This window comes from Rhipicephalus sanguineus, chromosome 2 (assembly GCF_013339695.2).
Source record: "Rhipicephalus sanguineus isolate Rsan-2018 chromosome 2, BIME_Rsan_1.4, whole genome shotgun sequence".
Taxonomy (NCBI): domain Eukaryota; kingdom Metazoa; phylum Arthropoda; class Arachnida; order Ixodida; family Ixodidae; genus Rhipicephalus; species Rhipicephalus sanguineus.
Window position 1 is genome coordinate 147,801,892 of NC_051177.1, and position 15,270 is coordinate 147,817,161.

The 15,270-nt window shown below is 48.5% G+C and overlaps 1 protein-coding gene across 3 annotated transcripts in view; it reads right to left on the minus strand.

The window, feature by feature from the left end:
* Positions 1-15,270, minus strand: part of LOC119383787 (uncharacterized) — a 347,820-nt gene that overhangs the window by 288,246 nt on the left and 44,304 nt on the right. The window contains exon 2 of one of the 3 annotated variants that reach the window (XM_049412675.1): positions 7,251-7,416. The exons of the other annotated variants lie outside the window; for them this stretch is intronic. Within the exon in view, the coding sequence (XP_049268632.1) occupies positions 7,251-7,358 (108 nt within the window). The 5' untranslated portion in view covers positions 7,359-7,416. The remainder of the gene's footprint in view (positions 1-7,250; positions 7,417-15,270) is intronic. 3 annotated transcript variants of the gene reach the window in all.

A 15,270-nucleotide genomic window follows, 5' to 3' on the forward strand; every position in this document is an offset into this window, starting at 1 on the left:
AAATTTGTTCGAATTAACGAAATGCCGAATTATCGAAAGTATCAAGGAAACAATAAACAAGTGTCTATTACATCAATGCATTCGCATTTTCTTGATGACCACTTAAATTCATGGTACATATCTGGCATAAAAGCAATGCAAATGCCGCAAATTTCTTCATTCGCAACTCCGTTCACAATGTGACCGCGGCTCAAGACAGCCGTGTCTTAACGCTAAACGTGATCTGCCCCCCTCCCTTATTACGTACCGCCACCGCCACCACGCGCACGTGAAGATAACTTCTGCGCCGGAAAAATTATCGACAAATGATCGTTCGTTCATCGTGATGTCGCAACCTTAATTTATACCAGCATGCGCACTGCGGCTGAATCTCTTCACCTTCAACAGCTTCCACTATGTTCGAGTTGCGTGACATTGCGCGTGCATTGCCCGAAGTCAAAACGAGGCTACTGAGTGCCGCATCCGCTGTGAACGAAAGTGCGGTTGCTAAATTAAGACACGATCATAGCGACCACGCAGTTCCGAAGGCGCGTGCGCGGCCTGCGCCCACAGTCGAAACGAAACTGCTCGGCAGAGCATCCGCTGCTGAATAAACCTGGCTCGCTAATGCACAATAATGAATGGCTACTACACAGTTCTGAAGCGACGCGGCGAAAACGAAACTACTGCTTGTCGCAGCTTTGACCCGCAGTCGCCGCTGGCGCTATGGACGCGATCATAGATATATCACCCACGCAGTTCGCGTGCGCCGAGCAAAATCGAAGACAAAGCAAGTGGGCCGCAGCCGTCGAAGTCTTTGTCGCCAACAACGTGATTATGGCTAGATCGTGGACGGCGACCACGCCTTTATGAAGGACCGCAGCCGTTTGAGTTGTTCGCGAATGCCGTTTTTCCTCCTGTGAGTCGAACTCCGAGTCGAACCTCGGATTGCTTGGTGTGCTCCGAGGATTCGTCCGAATTAACCGGGTTGCGGGCAAATATGACCGAATTAACAAGAGTTTGATACCATTAAACAATGCATAAGCTTGCCGCGACCAGCGAACACGTCCGAATTATCCGATTTTCCGAATTAACGAAGAGTGAATAACGACCTTTTAGCGTATAACTTTTCATTTTCGTCGACTGACCAAACAGCAAATGTACGGGGCGCTTATTTGCTTACTCCACTTTCACTACTTATGCCAGGGGTTTAATACTCACGTCAGCTAACGAGCCGCAGCCACGAAAATTTATTCCCACAAGGGCCAGGACACAATCACGAAGGTAAGAGCGGGGGTCGGGTAGGAATAGCTTGTACAAAATGTCAAGCCATGCATAAGCATGCTCCGCCGCTATATCAGGGACAATTTTCTCCCCCCCCCCCTTCTCGCCCCTGAAGTGCATTGTGCTTGCACGCTGCTCGACCAATATAGCATTGAATGCTTAGGTTTGTTTTGTCGGCGAACACAGTGAAAATCCAGCGCACAATCACGACGTCGAGGAAGAAGCACACAACCACAGCGCTGATCGGCCTTGTCCCACATTGTGATTTCTGTGCGCCACACCAGCGGCCGCGTTAATCCTTGGATTATGCCGCTTTTGAGACATGGCGAGTTGACGACGCAGTATGAACGTCTGCATTACGCCATAAAAATGTGTATCTAGTACATTGAATCGGTGTACTTCATATAAAGTTATTCGTATTAAGGCGAAAGTCTTATATGCCTCATCAAGCGGGAAAAGTGACCTGTAATGCCATGTGACGCTCCCTCCTAGTCCTTTTCCTTCGTCCATGTACAAGCCCTATCATTAAACACACACACACACACACACACACACACACACACACACACACACACACACACACACACACACACACACACACACACACACACACACACACACACACACACACACACACACACACACCACACACACACACACACACACACACACACACACACACACACACGAGACCACGGGAAATACATCATCTCATTATGCGCTCCTGTCGACCACCGCCACGGGACCGGCGAGGCTGCCATCGTCCGAGGCGGCAGAAGAAATGGCCATAGCCCTAGCAATACTCCATAGTGGCAACGAGGACACACTTGTCGTGAGTGACGCCAAGACGGTGGTGCGAAACTTTACCAAGGGATGGGTCTTCGTCGAGGCGGCGCACATGCTGAACGCCAGAGTCGTGGACTTCAAGTCCTGCGCTATCACCACCAAATCTCTCAAGTGGTTCCCCACGCATGTGGGAGAGCTTGGCAACGAACAAAGACCCGACCTCCCGTCGAACCACATTAAGCGCGCCCACCGCGTCGCGAGACCGCTAACCCGCCGCGACGTGGACGAAAGGGCCACCGCTGTGCGAGACATCGTCGATGGCGAGGCACCCAAGGTTGGAGGACATTCTTCTGCGACGATCATAACAGACCCCGAAGCCTTACAGGACTGCAAGGACATCATGGTCACGTACCACGAGATCTTCAGCCACTACAGGAAAACGCCACCCCACAAGCAGCTAGAGAGGTCTCAGGCGTCTGACCTGAGACGTCTGCAAATTGACACATTCGAATATCCCCGGCATCTGAACAGGCTGTGTCCGTCGCTCCACCCGTCACCCGGCTGTCCGTGGTGCGGGCACGAGACAGCCGACATGGCACACACACTTTGGAAGTGCGAGTGCGGTATTCGCCGCCACTACCTGGACGAGGGAGTGTGTACCCCATGACGACTGGCTGATTGGTGGCGAGCCGCCCTTCTCAGCCCACATCTAGTGGACCAAATCTGGGCTGTCCAGCGAGCCAGGGCTATCGCCGAGGACGTCGCACGATGTTCCCCGGACGACGGCTCCTGGAGGCCTAGCCCGGGTCAGTGATTCCTCGTTGGACTCTAAATATTTTAAAGTTCATTACCTACCTACCTCATTATGCGCAAGGATCAAAAGGTCATCACAAACTTATAATTTATGAAGGAAGCCTTTTATGTCTCACGCGAAGCACGAAAGGCTGGCTCAAAAAACCTAGTGACCGCTAAAGCGCGGAACTGTGCGCTACCTTTGCCTTTGCGGCCTTCGTGTGAAAAAGAAAAAGCAAAGCGGCGCTTGTGCGATATAAATTGCAATGTAAAATAGTCGCACCCGATGGCTTTGGTATTCAAGCCGTCTTAGGAGAATGCATCAGGGGCACTGTGAATCTTTTTCCTGGTTTCTAGGATATTCACGATCCCTCGGTTCCTTCAAAGCCATCGTGCTGAGGTAGCCAAAACTTCTTTATCATATTGTCGCGACGTCAAGACAGAGGCCGTAACGCACGGAATGATCGCGTCTTTTTTTTTCTACAATTTTCGCTTTTAAGTACATGTGAGAAGTCTGGGATGCGTGAGAAAGTATTATGAAAGAAGTAAACTTACGGATTAGCTCGACATCTACGGACTACGAACTGGCACAGATACAGGTTGTCCTGTGATGTCATTTTCGGCTTTTAGTTTTCGCACTTTGCGGAGTATCAACGTGAAATATTTTCGCTATAGCCAAAGTAAAATGTAGTGATTAGTGATGCCGAAAATTGCGCTCAATCTGAAGAGAAATAAAGTAAAGTAAACCGGTAAGAGACAGGCCAAGATGGATATAGTCAGGATAAAAAAAAAATTAGGATTTTTCCTGACAAATCAGACGATGCTTTAGAACAAGAAGAAAATATGGACGTGGAATGATGAACAATACCTTAACCACACTGATTTACGAAACAACAATTTGAAGGTAAATCATGAAGGCAAGCATTAAGTAAATTCTCCAAAACTATAAAAAATAATAAAGAAACGACAACGCGTCAGTATTACCAACTCCAGTGATCAAGTATAATTAGTAGACTGTAGAAACTGGAACACCACTATGTTAGTTGGCGAAATCATTTACTGTTGCTGAGCGCTCACTTATTTTCTCTGATAATAATATCTGGGTTTAACGCGCCAAAACCACGATATGATTATGAGGCGTGCCGCAGTGGAGGGCTCCGGAAATTTTGACCAGCTGGTGTTCTTTAACGTGCACTGACATCGCACAGTACACGGGCATCTACCACCACGCCTCCATCGAAATGCGACCGCCGCGGCCGGGGTCGTAACACGCGACCTTCGCGTCAGCAGCCGAGCACCGTCCGCTACGCCACCGCGGCGGACTCTTAATTTCTCTAGTATTAGCAAAAAGGTTGCTCGTGGTGGTGTTGCACACGTCACCGGTCTCAGGAAAATTAATAGTCGAAACAGTGCTACACTTAAGAAAAAAAAAAGGTCAAAAGGGGGTCACGGCAACCGACTCTCTTCGGTAATTCATTTCACCCCTTTTGGAAGGTAGAATCAGAAAATGATATTTAACTTTTCTGCAAGAGTCAGTTGTCACTCTTGCAGCGCGTTTTGATCGGCTAGCGTGTCGAAGACGTCGCCGTCGCGTCGGCACTGGCTATGCACGAATGAAAGCAAATCTTTTCTGAGAAATCGCTTCAAAATTTGGTTTCAGAATAAGCACTTCTTTGCGCCAGCGTATTCCGACACCCAAGCACATCCTCCGGCAGTCAGGGGCACGCCGTGAGCGGTTACAGACCGCATGTTTTACAAACGTAACCCATCTTTAAATACTCAGCAAACACATTCGAGTACGAGCACCCGAACGACACGCAGCGCGCGCGGACGCCGTCTACGTCGAGATCAAACATGTCATATGCTATAATTGGCGCACATAACTCCCACAATCACGTAAACTCACTTGATTCTGTTACAGCGTCATCGCAGATGTTGGCGAACCATGAAAACAGCAAACAGAAACCAAGGAAAAAAGTGCACGGCGGCGACCGCAACAACGCGCGCCGTCGAAAGTCTATCGCTTTTTCACCTTACCGGCGAGGCGTGTCCCACTTAAGTGACCAACGCGTACGTGTTGGAAGCATCCTTCTATGTCTGTACCTCAAACTAGCGTCTTTAAGCCTAGAAAAACCATAATATATAGTGCGTCTAAGCGTTCTGTAGACGGGCTTTTTTTTACGTTCCCACGCGCGGAAGCATGCTGCACACTCATGGTTGATAGAAATGTTATTATGAAGTAAACTAAAGCGCATCTCCAAACGACATCTTGCACCTTCAGCAGTGCAGACACAATGTGCGATCAGCAAAAGATGACCCTTGATGATAGTTTGCATCGCTCATTTTATGGGAGCTTGTACAGCAACGCGCATAACGGCATCCGCAACAGACCCGCGGACGCAGGCTGCTGTTGGAAATGGCTGGCAGATAACTTCCGCAGAGCTGCTGCAGACGCCCAGCTAAAGCTGTATAATTAGTACCTACGAAAGCAGTACACTCACCGTTAACGGGCGCACGTTGTTAGTGTCCGCTGCTCCATGAATATTCCGCCCTCCTAGCGTGACTTCGAGCACGGAGCCTGGCGTCAACGCCACCGAAGATGCGCATTTTTGATCGAACACAAAACATGCACGACAGGCAACTGACGCAACCCGTGCAACCGACGCAACGCACAACGCATTCCAAGAGACCGAGCAAACTGAGAGAGAAGGCCGAGGCGCGGCGCCAGCCCGGCTGGCTCCGTCGGCGAGGGAGGCGAGCCACAGCGTCAGAACGGCGCCGAACGGCAAACGCGCGATACGTATGGCGCATACGACTGCGCCTTCATCGCGGAAGCCAATCGAAACGCGCTTTAGGAGAGTCCCGTGACTCCAGCCCAAATGCTCTCTTTCTCTCATCTACCTTCCAAAAGGGATCAAATGGACACCCGAAGAGAGTCACGCGGCCGTGACCCTCTTTTGACTCTTCTTTTTCTTAGAGTGTACTCAGTTACTCACACTAATAGTACCCTCATGAGTGCTCACTCACGTTCAAACTCACGACTACTCACACTCATGAGCACTCACACACGTTCATACTCACGCCTACTCACCCTCATGAGTGCTCACTGACGTTCACACTCACGTCCACTCGCACTCATGAGCACTCACTCACGTTCATACTCATTCCTACTCACACTCACGTCCACTCACACTCATGAGCACTCACTCACGTTCATACTCATTCCTACTCACACTCATGAGTACTCACTCACGTCCACTCACACTCATGAGCACTCACTCACGTTCATACTCACATCTACTCACACTCATGAGTACTCCCTCACGTTCATACTCACATCTACTCACACTCATCAGTACTCACTCACGTTCACACTCACGCCTGCTCACCTTCATGAGTGCTCACTCACGTTCACACTCACGTCCACTCACACTCATGAGCCCTCACTCACGTTCATACTCACATCTACTCCCACTCATGAGTACTCACTCACGTTCGCACTCACGCCTACTCACCCCCATGAGTGCTCACTCACGTTCACACTCACGTCCATTCACACTCATGAGCACTCACTCACGTTCATACTCACGACTACTCACACTCATGAGTGCTCACTCACGTTCACACTCACGTCCACTTACACTCATGAGTGCTCACTCACGTTCACACTCACGACTACTCACACTCATGAGTGCTCACTCACGTTCATACTCACGAATACTCACACTCATGAGTGCTCACTCACGTTCACACTCACGTCCACTCACACTCATGAGTGCTCACTCACGTTCACACTCACGACCACTCACACTCATGAGTGCTCACTCACGTTCACACTCACGTCCACTCACACTCATGAGTACTCACTCATACTCACACTCACGTCCACTCACACTCATGAGTACTCACTCATACTCACACTCACAACGTTCAAATGAGTGTGAGTGAGTGTGAGTGAGTGCACTCATGAGTGAGTGTGCCGAGCTATGGTTGACGTACGCGACAGGATTTTAATGTTATTCATGTCATGACCCGGCAATCATATTCGTCAAATCCTCTTACCCTCGCATGCAAATTTTGGTCTACACCAAGTTAAGGAGGCGATCATGAGAGCACCCAGACGTAGGCGGCTAGATAGATAGATAGATAGATAGATACGTAGATAGAAACGCTCAAAGTGCCAGAGGTTCGCTAAGAAATGCTTCGCATTTAATAAACATAGACTCGGTTAACGGTAAACGCAGCAGGATACACCCATATAGGAAACCTGCAACAGACGACGCGCTTCGCCAAAGATCGCATATGCCGACGGTGTAGCGTCGTTTCCTGTTGACTAACGCAAACGCGAGCGAAAGAGGAATGAACACCCATAAGGATGCTGTTGACGATAGGCCTATATAGTTACGCACCTTGAAGAGCTTCTCCTTCTGGTACCAGACGTCCTCTTCGTCATCGACGGTAAAGTCCACGTTCAACTCGTCCCGGGACCGGGAGAGGATCTTCCGCCGGCTGATCATGGTCGCCTCTGAGGTGCTGGCCTCCTCGCCCACTGACTCCGCCGCCGACGGCTCACTCCTGTTGTGTCGGGGCAGAAAAGGAAGATACAGGGTCAATGGTCGACCACGTGTATACACACACCAGTGCGCTTGCTAATTATTCGCGTTGCAAATTGTTTCCCGTTGCTAAACTGGTTATGAGTGGATAACTTTCTGGTGCAACTTCTCTCCACATGTTCATATCGACTAACAAAACAAACACAAAGAAAACATGAACTCGAGAAATAAACTCTGTTACCATTCGCTAAACAGAGGAACACGTTCACTTAAAGGGACACTAAAGAGAAACAATGAATCGGTTTAGATCGATAAATTGTGCTCTGAGAACTCTAATGCCGTTAATTTCGCCATCATATGTTTATTAATAGAGGAGAAAATAAAGTTCAAAGTTTCATTTTTAAATTTCGCGCCGAAATCTCCCCGCAGTGACGTCATTGATTTCAAAGTGTATTTATCGTATTTTGGCTCCATTGGCTCGACAAAATTACCCCAAACTTTGTATGTTAAGTCTATGGCCCCCTCAGAGGACAATGTACTTCATTTTTACCGAATACGAACTACGTAGTCCCTAGTAGGCGCCTTCAAAACATGTGACGTCACGGCAAATAGTGCGGAAACTTCAAGGTGGCGTCGCCACCCACATTTTGTTTTTCGCTATTTTCTCGCTTACGAAAGGTCTGCTCGCCGTAACAATGGTACCGTTATAATCGTAATAAGATAATCTACCATCGAAGATCAACTTCCGGTTTCTCTTTAGTGTCCCTTTAACTTGCGGCGGCAAGAAACCGAAGTTCTCGAGAAAGGATGTTTTCTTTGTTAATTTTTCTGCGAACAGTGTATCAAGGCGACGGAATCTATTAAATGAACATCGTGGCGAGCGACTTCCATGATGCAAAGCTTTTGCATTTCTAACGTTCTAGAATTATGAACGTGGGAAGCTCGCAGTATCCGTGTCATAGCGTGAAAGATACAGGCTGCACAGCGTACACAGACCAGCTGCATAGAGACCGTATTCTTTCTCGGTACTGTAGACGCTTCAGGGAACGGACAAATTAAAAAAAATGCAGAACGAGATCCTTTTTTGTTTCTCTCTGAGAGCTCTTAAGAGTGGAGAAATCAACCCACGCAACAGGAAGTCGTTAGAGAACTGCACAGCTCATTTATTCCGTAAAAAAGCGACCGAACTGTCTATTTATTTCCTAATTTTCTCGCCCAAAGTTTGCCGCCGTTACTCTTCGTGAACGCCTCGGGCAAAAACAAAAGAAAAATAATAAAAGAAGGCCTTTGCGAGCAATTACAATGGCGACGCGACGACGCCAAAACAATCGGTCCCGTTCGACCCACAAAGGCAAACGCGTTAACACACCCCCTTTGTTTCTACGCACGCGGGCTCGCTTCCGGAGTCGGCTGAGGCTGCAGCCTGTAAGCTTCAGGGCGTGTGCTCCATTTACTAACTATACCGACCGTTAGGCCTCGCCGACTCCAGATTCGTTCCGCGACGCCTCCTCAAACCGTCCAATATAACTTTCCAGCGTACGTCCACAGGGATCCTTTGTCTTCTCAACGAGACGAGAAAGATTAGATGTCAAGAAAAAGTAAGCACGAGGATTTGTTTCTTATTTGACTCTTCCCTTGAGAACTTTTCGTAGACGGCGTAGATGAGTAAGTTGGACCGGTTCCAGAGATTGTAGAATCAAAGATGGGTACTTTTTGGACCGATCCTGACAGCGCCCGCTGTCTGTCATCCCAAACAGTGAGAGGTGGGGTACGTAGGAAAGGCAGGGGGGTTAACTGTACTTTGTCCAGCTTGCTACCCTTCACATGGGGTGGGAAATAAGGGGCAAGAGAGACAGACATGAGGCTAGATGATTCACAGTTCATATGCATAGTCATATTTATAGCTCCTAAGGGTAACTAGTCCTGGAGACTAGGGTCGTAGCCAGAATTTTTTTTCGGGGGGTGGGGGTGGGGGTTCAACCATACCTTATGTATGTTCGTGCGTGCGTCTGTATGTGTGCGTGCATATATACGCAAGCAAAATTGAAAATTTTCGGGAAGGGGGGGGGGGGGGTGAACCCCCCTTCCCCCTTGGCTACGCTCCTGCTGTAGACAGTGGACGGGACTTCACAGTGTACTCGCGTAACTCAAACCATAATCCAACAGAGCTGGTCAGTAAGTGTACCGTAGCAATGTAATCCAGCAGGTCTCCTACAAAGCCACGGATCGCTTGACTTCGACCACTATCCTGTGCCGGCGTCTGCCTGGTCTCCTCTTTTTAAAGCCACTTTTCTGTCACCGAAATGAATTCCAGTGCAGCAATGTTACAACGGGTAACCTTCCATCTTCGACGCTGTTATGACGCCAAGGTGACAGCGAGAAAGACGTGAAATGCGTTCGACGGGGGAAAGTATAGTGCTTCGCGTATCTCTGATTGCTCACACCATGTATATTTTTTTCTTTTGCCTTAAAAAACGCGCGTTCTCTTCCGGCGGAAGTAAAGAAAAGCCGTCCAATGTCATGTCAGAGATGACAAACCGCGAAGTCCACTCTGACAGCAGTCACGAACACTCACTATACACAGTCTCATCACTTCCCAACCACACACTGCATGCGTCCACGTCAGGACTGCGGTAGACGCATAGCTAAGTGAGAAAGATATCTGCGCGCGTCAGGCCTATATACGTCCGGGGGTGTACTTAAGAAAGGCTTAAAGAAAGAGTGAGGATGAAGATGGGCGTCGAAGGAGAGCGTCGAGCTTTCTTCGTGAAACGAACCGCAAAGCCGGAAGGGGTCGGCGCGGCATAGAACACATATTCTGGGAGCTGCTACAGCAGAGTCACGAATGCTCGCTTAGTGGCTCCTTCCTACTTTGCTCTTGTTTTTACCGCTGCATGCCTTTATAGTCGTGCTTTTGTTTCTCGGCTGGTTTGTTTTTTCCTTGTGCGCCCGTTATAAATACGGCTGTCTTTATTCTGTGCGGAGCGTCTTCATTCCAGTACGGTCCGGTCGCGTTGGGTTTGACTCGGACGCATTGTGCCCTTGTGTTTGTGAGAAAGAGAGGGACGAAGAGTGAGAGGGAAGGAAAAAAAAGCACAAATTCGGTTTTCACCGCAGTTCTGCCAACTGACTGAAAGCACGGCAGCGCATCTACCTTTCATTACTAGAAAAGAAAGGAAAATAAAAAAAAGCGACGACATTACAGAGGCTTAAAATTATAGAAAAGTGGAACCACCAGCTGTCAGGCGCTTTCATCTCCACGCTGAAAGTGTTCGAGCTGTCGAAGAAGTGGGTCGCCTCATGGAGTTTGGTAGACTAGTAGCAAACTAGATTAGGGGGCTCACACTTGTACGGTTCATGGATTCATAAGTTAACGGTTCATGAGTTAACGGTTCATGAGTTCACGAGGTTCGTGCGCTTGGTACAGTTACAACAAACTCAATTAGGGGGCTCACGTCTTCGGTTCATGTGTTTCATCAGTTCACGGTTCATGAGTTCACGAGCTTCATGAGTTTGGTACCATTGTACCAAACTTACGAACTGGTTGCCAAGTGCTTGGAACCTGGAAGTAAGTCATACGAGACCGTTTAGAGTGTGCCGATGAGACGTTTCAACTTGAGAGCAGCGTGGGCTGTATAAGAGAGGATTAAATGCATTCGCGACCCGAGTCCAACGCCGCCCCTTTCAACTTCAAAATTCACATCGCATTTCGCCGCCCACCAGGGGGGACTTAGTGGCGCCTCGCCTCAGCGCTCTGCAGCACAGCCCAGTGCGCCCGGGCTGCCGCAAATGGCGTGCCGCCCTGTTTGTATAAACACGTCGACGAAAAGCGAAAATGGACGCTGTTTTTTCCTTCCCTACACGCGCCGTTTCGGTGCAACTGAGTGCAGCGTCTTTTTTTTTTCTTTCTTACTATAAACGTTGCTCTCCTACGAATAACCCGAGCTTATGACTATGGAAAGAAAAAAAAAATCTCACTAGAGAAGCCAGTCAATGTATCGGGAGTGCAGCGCAGGAGCGCCACGTAGCGGAACGGCACGGCAAAAGCGTGTCGCGCCCGATACGCATGGTGAGGTCCGTGCCGACGTGTGCTTTTAAAGGCTTTTTTTCTATAGCACTGTATGTACACCCGCAAGTGCTTCATGGCACGACTGACAGCGAGTGAAAAATGCTTGTACCGACGAGTTACGGCCTCTGGTCACGTAATAGAGACGTGAGCACGTGTGAACTAAAAGGGTACAAAGGCGGAATGAAGAGAGGCCGCCTGTAGAGTGAATACGATTGGTCGATTTGGAGTAGCCCGCTCAGGCACTCCTTGCCGCTTACGTCAGGAAATGGCGCTTGTTAGGTACAAGAGCCTGTACTTCACTTATCCTTATCCTGTCCATTCCATTTCTTACAATGTACGTCTTCGCCAGTTTGCCCTGTGCATTTATACTACTGCGTCGCGTAATCTTAGTCGAATTAAAGTCAAACCCACCTTGATGCACCTGAGTGTGGGAGGATGGGGTTTCCGTTATAAATCAAAGCGTTCGTTGCGGTTAATCGTTCTGTCTCGACTAGCAAACGGCCCACCGGAGAAACAATCGGAACACAGAAGGCAGCAGGAAGACATCGCTCACAGCGTGTGTTCGGTCTTCTCGCTACGGGCGCTCTCTGGCACCGTTCGCATCATACGCCCTGTGATCGCGCTGATAAAGGAGTTAGAGGCTCGAGCTATAGTAGTGAAATGGGCTGACAGCCGAGTCAGTGTACACGTTTGCGACAAATCTTTTAAGGACTTTTGGGGCGAGCAGCAGTAAAGAATCAATGCGAATGCGGTCGAATTACAAGCCTCAATAGACAGTGTCAAACATACCTGCTTATCGAAGTACTGATGTTATAAAAGAACTAGCTAGAGAGGGGAGGGGGGGATAAATAAATAAATAAATAGATAGATAAATAAATAGATAGATAAATAAATAAATAAATAAATAAATAAATAAATAAATAAATAAATAAATAAATTAGGCGTCCATCATCTCGAGACGAACTATAAAGTGCGTTAAACGATTATAAATATGCGTTGTCCGCAGCAGTAAGACTGAAAGTGGCTCAACAAAGCGAAATTCGGCACCCCGAGAAAGAACCCTTGAAGGGCGCCGCCAGCTTACACGTGTCGTCTCTAACTATATATATATATATATATATATATATATATATCACAGTGCTCACTTCGCATTGCGTTCGCTTTCGTTATTCCATTGTGCAAACGCGGTCGCATAGCAAAAACAGAAAACAAAAGACTATGCCTTTCTCGATGAAGCGGTGAAAGAAACACAACAAACTAGAACCACAAAAGAAGCGAAAAAAGAAACAAAAAAGACGCTCTCTCGGAGAATTAGCCGAGAGGAGGATGCGTATACCGTGCTTCACTTTCATCACTGCCCTGGTTTACGCTAAATCCCGTCTACCGTCCAGTCGGTACGGGTTGAAGGGCCTTGCGGTTAGCTGTTAATGGGGTCATCGCCCTTTGGGGAGGAGAGAGAGAAAGAAAGAGAAACAAAGAAAGGGCAGGTTATCCCAAGGCGTACGCTAGGTAGAGCTTAGCAAGCTCTCTGTTGTTCTCAAGTAATCTGAGGTGCGAGCTCGTCCTCATTCGTGAGCTATGTAATTCAATTGAATGTTTTATTATGCGATGTTACACATCGTTTCGATCGAAAGCGTTTGTGTAGCACATCGTCATTTCAGCGCTTAACGTAGCAGTCGCCGATCATTCACGACATCCACACCGTAGCAAGGTTTCACTCGGGCGTACGCTTGTATGTTTGTATATTTCAGCGAACCGCTCTCCGGACGCTCACGGACCTTTCCGACATGCGTAATGCAGTTCTGTGCTTCACTCTCATTTAGTGAGCGTGGTAACGGGCTAAAGTGTCACAGTAATACTCCCGCATCTGTTTATATTATATAACACGAACAGAAATTTTGTTCGCGTCAGTGATCTTTTTTTTTTTTCTTCAGCGTTCAGCTAATGTCGAATCTACACCACCCAAAAGTGGCTTCACAGTTACGCCTCAGGATCCCTACGTCAGTGATTTGCGAAGACTGTTTGCTTAAGAAAACGTACCGAAGATCGTCCTTGTTAAGGAAAAAAAAACACGAAGGTCTGCGATTCAATTCACGTCAGTTAAAGTCTTTTCGAGCCACGTATAGGAAAACTGAAGACGACAACAGAACGGGGTCAAGGTCCGCGAATCGAAATCAAGGTTGCCTACGTAAGGCACAGCTTCTGGCGCGCGGTGATGCGAGAGAGTGAAAGAGGAAGACGAAGCGTGGTGTTCGCAAAATCCCCCTAATCGAGTATAGGAAAGAAATTACGAAGAAGCACAAACATAAGAAACGAGCCGCGAGTAGGACGAATGAGGAAGAAGAGGTCCGGGTGGCCGTGGAACCGAGTTTCGGCCTGAAGCACGAAAAAAAGAAAGAAGAAGAGGATGATCCTGGTTCGCGAAGCGCGCGGATCGAGCATGGCGCACGTATTGACCGCCGTGTGGCCGCGGCATACAGCACAGCACACGGAACGCGCTGGTCGAGTATTCGCTCCTCTTCCCCTTCTTCGAAGGAGCGGAGCAGCATCGCTGCTCGGCGTCATCGCCGATCGTCACGTTCGGCGGGTTACTCGGTTGCCGTACGTGGCAAGCAGTGCGATATGCCCGAAGCCGACGGGGCCTAAGCTCTCTCTGTCAAGAAACGCTTTGGCGCACTTATGCTGGTTCGAACCTACTCCTCTCACTTGGGAGGAAGGTGACTCCACGAAAAGAGGGGAGAGGGGGATAAGTACCCGAAAGCCGGGAACTCTTCTCAGAGGACGATACGAAGTCGTTAGGCGCTTTGGATTTCGAGAACGCGATGAATAGCGCCGAACTCGAAGTCGGCTGCGATGTTCGCGACTGTACAGCAAGTATACCCGCTAAGTGAGACCCAGTTGTATTGGTTTGTGTGACGGCTGGGAAATAGAGTTTCACAAAAGTATGCCAAAGGGATGCATTGATACTCATTGATACTCAGCCGAGTGTGCTCATGCGCACGATCGCAGGATCTGAATTTACTACAACTGAGACAAATGCTATCTTTCTACTTATTCCTCTTCTTTTTATAACCCACTTTCCTCTCCTATGCAGAGTAGCAAACCAGACTTCATGCATTGTCTCATCTTCTTGGCTTGACTCTTTTGGCTCACTCCCTCCTCTAAATTAACGAAGGATGACGCAATACGATCACGACAACGCAAAGAAAGCTCGCAAGGTCCTTTATGCATTCTCCCAAGACGACTCGAAGGAAGTCCATTTTCTTGTTAATTTTCTTGGTCGATTTCGATTGCATTGAAACTTCCGTCCTCCCCTCAATCTTTGTGCACCTCACGTGGTGTAGTACAGCCTCCGAGATCTGCCCATTTTGGACCGAGCGACGATTTCATGTGATTGCGTCGTCATTTGCCACGTTGAATTTCGGCGATCTGTGACGTCATGATAACGTCACATCTTCAAATCTCGTATGACGCGATCCGATTTTGGTACCATTCGTACTGTCGCCGACGACTGCTACGGCGGTCGCTTTTTTTTTATTTGTTCGTTGCTGCAGGTTCCGGCGCATAGCACTTGTAGAGCAAGGAGGATAAGTCTAGTACATATGCAAGCAAGAAAGCGGTCCGTGTCTGTCAAGGCTTTGTCCTGCAACGCGGCTACAGAGCGCCCAGACAAGGCGGATTAGCAATGACAGCCGCTGTACAGAAGGCGGCTCGCAGTTTGAATGCAATATAAGCGATAAGGCAATGTCAAGTCCACCAGCCTGTCTCACTGCAGCTGAACGCAGTCTGCAAGGGCGAAAGAGGAGA